The following is a 5211-nucleotide window of genomic DNA, read 5'->3' as shown; positions in this document are numbered from 1 at the left end:
ATTATTTTTAGAAGTAAATGGCATCGTTGCTTGATGGTTTTGGAAGGATATTACTTTCCTTTGCATATATATTAACTCATAATTCACGTTATTTTTTTCTTTTAAAAGAATAATAATTGACATCATTGTTTATGGAAGGAAAGGAAGATGTGTATTATTCTTGAAAAGAATATAAATAACATCATTGCTTGATGGAAGAAAAATTAAAGACGTGCCTATGACACGTACATCTTCCCTAGTTCAAGGAAAGAGGTTCTCCATTCTTGATCACGACTCTAACCTGGTTGCCCTTGTCAGATTTGGGATTTTATGCTTTTCGATTGACCCAAAAACCCACTAAAGACATAACCAAAGCTGTCGATTTTTGTTTTTTCGTAAAACCGAACCAAAGCTGCCGAATTTTGTTTTTTTTTCGTACTTGGTATTTCGGCACGCGGCCCACATGACTCCATGCAAGGCCGGCCCATTCCATTCCGCCGCCAACTTCAAGGCCGTTGCCGTTCACGCACGCCCCCCCTCCTTTTCTTTCCTTCCTCCCTCCTCCACCTCCCTTTCTCTCCCTCCCTCGGCCTTCCCTAGCGGCGCCGACTGGCGAGCGGCGCCGCCCTTCTGCAGGTCTTCACCGCCCGTTCGCCGGCATCAAGCATTCGTCAGGTATGAACGCCTTTTCCTCTTCTATTCCCTTCCTGCTGTCGAAACTGAGCACCCAAAACCCTCCCCAAACCCTAATGCGAGCTATTTGTATTCGGATCTGACCCATCGCGGGTTTATACATGTATTGTACCACCTACCTTCGATTTCTTGATTCCGTAAAAGGACTAAATTCGATTTTTTTTGCGAAAGTTATCAATGTGTGTAACCCATGTGTTTTACTGGGTTCGCCCCCTGCCTGTGTTCCTGCTCACATGCGTGTTATAACCGGCTGCTGGTGTTTCCTAATGAACAGAAGCAAGGAAGGGCAATCGGGGATACAAGGGCTTGTTCTCGCCATGTCTCGGTCACCGCACCTCCCGCCCCGCTGCCCACCCCTGGGTCCTCAGATCACTCGAAGGGATGACAGCTTGTTCACCCAGAGCTGCAGGTTTCCGTCTGGGGATCCGTTCTTTGGTGAGCCGCCGTGCTGGCTCGATGATCTCCTTGCAGATTCTGGGAAAGTCCCCAACCTTCCTCCTCTCAGAAGGGCTTGCAGCGACTCCGACGCTATCTTGGACGCCCTGTCGACGTTCCAGAGCCCGATTCATCCCATCGAGGAAGGGGATCTAAGCCCAGGTGGTGAAGCCGAGGACCTGTTGGATGCTGCTGAAGGTGGGGAAAGTGGTTCTGTGGTTGAGGCCAGCTGCGTTTACGGGCCGAATTCACCAAGACAGAAGAGTAGACTGACAACTTCAGAGAGTTCCATGGTAAATGCTGTGCTTGAGAATGTCCCCAGCAACCCCTTGCAGTACCTGACCATTGATGCCTCCAGTGGCTTGAATGGTAATGTGGCAAATGGAACTGCTGATGCTACTGATGCTTTTGGCCATCCTGATCAAGACAAGACATTTAAAAGGTACTCTAATGTTTTTTAGTGCAATATCTACTGTACTTCAAATGATCTCTGATTCAGAAAGTAGGATTTCACGCCAATCAGTAGAATTATCGCGTCTACTAAACTGGAATTCATAGTGAAATGCAAGTAATACAAAAATTTTGTGAACAAGTGCAATTGTGAACTCTGGCTCCTGCCAACAGAAAAGAAACTTAATACTCTACTGCTTTGCAGAAACAAAATTAACTGCTAGTACCTCTAATTGTGTGACACTGGTAATTTTAAGTTCTATCACCAGCAGTAGCAATTCCAGGAAGAATTAACTGTCGTGATCTTGGCGGCATACAGTTCAAATGGTACAGGTATGCGGTGTGGTAAAAAGTTAGTACTAAATCGTCATTGCTTGACTATTGTAAAAGCAACAATTGCCTGTTAGTTTTGTAAATACCTGACACTGCCCAGATTGTCCAGTGCTCAAAGTCTTCTGCCGTTATATATCACTCAGAATTCTTCTCTTTCCAAGGTTTGTAAATTACATAGACTTCTTACATATAAAATGGAGGATGGACATCAGTATAGCAGAAAGTTGGTTTGCTGATTTTATACTAGCTTTACTAATTATTGGCACTAAATGTGCCAAATAAAGTAACAATGCGTTTCAATGCTAAGTATAAGAAATTTGTTTAGAGAATCTTTCTTTGTAAATGGTTGTTACACCTTCCCGTTTGGTACATTCAAGCAATTCTAAACAGTGCTGAAAAGAGTGGAATTTGCGCGTTTTAGTGGATATGTTTTTATGCTAAATCACAATTTTCTGTGTTACTGGGTATGTTTTTGTGCGAAATAAAAAATCATTTTTTAAAACATTGATGAGTGGGGCTGATATTTCAAGCTATGATCATCCTGATGTTTACTGCTCTACTCACAGAAATCCATGACTAAGGCTTTAATTTAGAAGTTTGATGTTACCAGGTCATATATTAATATATACATTCGCACTATGTTTGTGCTTGTATCTGGAATGTTTTGAGTTCTTTGCATGTGCATGTTTATGCTTCATAAAAATTTTTGTTTGATAGATGTTGAACTTTTCTAGTTGAAATACTACTTTGCAAAAGAAAATTTCATGCCCATTGAAATTCAATATTGATGCCTACTCAGCGAATCAACATTTGTGCAGGCGTTCGGGGCAGAGATCTAGGGTCCGGAAGCTTCAATACATTGCTGAACTTGAGAGAACTGTTGATTCACTTCAGGTGATTGCGTTGATTTTTTATTTTAATTTGATGTTGAGGGCTTCAGTAGTACTTATTTATGACAATAATGTCATTTTATTCTTTTCAGAACATGGGAGCTGATTTGGCTGTCAGAGTGGCATCACTTTTCCAGCTTCACAATTCTCTTTCAATGGAAAACAAGCAACTGAGGATACAGATTTCTACTCTTCAGCATGCAAAACTAATTAAGGATGGTATGTCCGAGAAATATTGTGCATTAGTGCTCTTTTTTTTTAGTTATTGAAACTAGGAGAATATAAATTAGAGTATGCATCCTTTTTAGTAGCATATGGTTTGTGAAAGGTTTGTAGTTACGCAACAAGAAAATATTATAAAATGACCATAGACAGAAGTATCTCGCGTTCTATATTTATACATCATCAGTGGAAACAGTACTTCTGCTGAACCAGATGATTACTTTTCACGACAGTACTAAATGGATTTAAAAGGTTTTTTGATTTTTTGGCGCTTACTAAAGCTGCATGCTTCTGATATGGTGCAAGTTGTGCTCAAATGTTAAATACTGTTAAATAGAGTTCAAATGACGTTAGATAAAAGAGTAAATAGCTATTTATTTGCACAGGCTCTTTGTCATTGCAGAAAAACCTGAACATCACATAAGAGTGGTATTGCCTTTTGGTCACTTGCTAACATTGGCCATTCTTCAATTTTATTTGTTGTTTGTGATACCTACATACAATGGTAGGAACAGCCACCAACATTTATGCTTCAGTATTTTCGACATTGCAAGAAGGGTGGGCCTGGTGCAGCGGTAGAGCCTACCGTCTGTAACCGGAAGGTCCTGGGTTCGAGCCCCAGCCTTTGCACATTTGTGCGGGAAGGGTTTGGTGCTTAAAACAACCCTTCCAGACCCTGCAAAGTGCAGGAAGCCTATGGCACTGGGTACGCCCTTTTTTTATTTTGGACATTGCAACAATCTTGAAAGCCTTCTGCCCTTGGTCAGCCTAATTATATGGTGGGGGCCAAATATGCTGCATCCCTAATAGATAGGTTCTGTATCGACACCTCTGTTAACACAACAGAAAATCCACAACAGAAAATCCAAAAAATATTTTGAGTGTAGTCCACGGAGGGTTGGTAACCTTGTTTTGGTTTTAAGTTCGAACTCTATTTGTTTAGCTTGCTGTTGATAATAGCTTTTGTTCTTTTCGTTTTTTAACATTACAGCTTCATCTATAGTCTGCCAGCTGCCAGGAATTTATGTTTTATTGTTTTGATATGGATAATTTTGAAATTTAATTTTCGTTTTGGTGCCGCCTAATCTGATTACAGCAAATGCAAGTTGATTATCTAGTTCCTTTTGGAATTAATTCCCCAATGTCTGTCAATGAGTATGAAATGCTCTGGTTATGTATCTGGATCGAATAAGATGGTCCCAGTACATGGTTCAGACTCACCTAAATGAATGTTTTTGAAATGAAATCTGCAGGTCAGACGCAGGCACTAAAGAATGAAGCTGAGAGGCTGAAGCAGGTGTCCGCCTGTCACCGCAGGAGCAGAAGCGTCACTTCCTGTTATAACCTGAGCCCTTATGGAGACGCGTCAGCAGTCAATTGGCAGATGCCTGACATGGCAAAGCTCAGCCTGAACGGCAGCTCAGTCTCCCCGAGAGGCGGCTATGGTCTGTGACAGCACCTGAGCCTGACACCTCTTAGAAGAGAAATCGAGGCATTACCCTAGATAACTGTTCGCTAACCTTACCCAAGCATAGATTTGAGATGAGGTCCTATCGTTGACTAGGAGAGTAGGGTGTATCGGTCGTTTCTGGAGAATTACAGAGGTTACCAGCTTAGTTTACCTCGTAGAGTGCTGCAGTCTGACTCCCAGATTTGAAAACTGACGGAGTGAAGCAAGCCTGTTTGGCTTGCTGTTTAGCGGTTGCAATCTGCTCGTTTGATGCTCTTTCATGTGCTGGTGAAGTTGCAGTTGCAGCGCTTTGATGCTCTACTAAGCATGCGTTGAGCTATGGTCGTCTTTGATTCTGGTTTCTTACTGTCGCTATTTCTCCACCATTCGCAGGTTTTAACATGTGTTAATTTTAGAGGTGATATTTGATAATTCTTAAGTGCATCTCCAACCCTCTTTAGTTCAAAATTTTATATTATTTTTTCAAAATGAGATCTAATTTTAGAAAAATAGTATAAAATTTTGAACTAAAAAGGGTTGGAGGTGCATCTAAGGATCACTAATTAACACGGAGATATATATCTTATCTATAGTTGGGGCAAGGAATTTTTAACTTTAGGTGGGAGAAATTTTTTTTTTTGAAGTAAACTTTAGGAGGGAGAATAGGGACCGGGTATGGGCTTCAAGAAGCCACAAGAGGACAAATGACATATATAAAGCCCAACTGAGATCCAAGCCCAATTTAGTAGCGGTGGCCCC

At 41.4% G+C, this 5211-nt stretch overlaps 1 protein-coding gene across 1 annotated transcript; it reads left to right on the top strand.

Moving 5' to 3' along the window:
- Window positions 1-493: 493 nt before the first annotated feature.
- On the top strand, window positions 494-4818 carry LOC120655987 (basic leucine zipper 34-like). Its single transcript, XM_039933978.1, has 5 exons — window positions 494-654; window positions 947-1549; window positions 2709-2784; window positions 2873-2999; window positions 4256-4818. The coding sequence occupies exons 2-5, from the start codon at window positions 990-992 to the stop codon at window positions 4453-4455; spliced, it is 963 nt and encodes a 320-aa protein (XP_039789912.1). The 5' UTR covers window positions 494-654; window positions 947-989; the 3' UTR covers window positions 4456-4818.
- The last annotated feature ends 393 nt before the right edge of the window (window positions 4819-5211 follow it).

This window comes from Panicum virgatum, chromosome 1N (assembly GCF_016808335.1).
Source record: "Panicum virgatum strain AP13 chromosome 1N, P.virgatum_v5, whole genome shotgun sequence".
Classification (NCBI taxonomy): domain Eukaryota; kingdom Viridiplantae; phylum Streptophyta; class Magnoliopsida; order Poales; family Poaceae; genus Panicum; species Panicum virgatum.
Note: the sequence above shows the minus strand (reverse complement) of the source record. Positions and strands in the feature narration are given on the sequence as shown.

Excerpts from the sequence above, each read along its gene's own strand:
- LOC120655987 (XM_039933978.1), top strand. The coding sequence starts at position 990 with ATGTCTCGGTCACCGCACCTCCCGCCCCGCTGCCCACCCCTGGGTCCT. Across the intron at positions 2,785-2,872 it reads GAACTGTTGATTCACTTCAG|AACATGGGAGCTGATTTGGC; the intron begins GTGATTGCGTTG and ends TATTCTTTTCAG. Across the intron at positions 3,000-4,255 it reads TGCAAAACTAATTAAGGATG|GTCAGACGCAGGCACTAAAG; the intron begins GTATGTCCGAGA and ends TGAAATCTGCAG.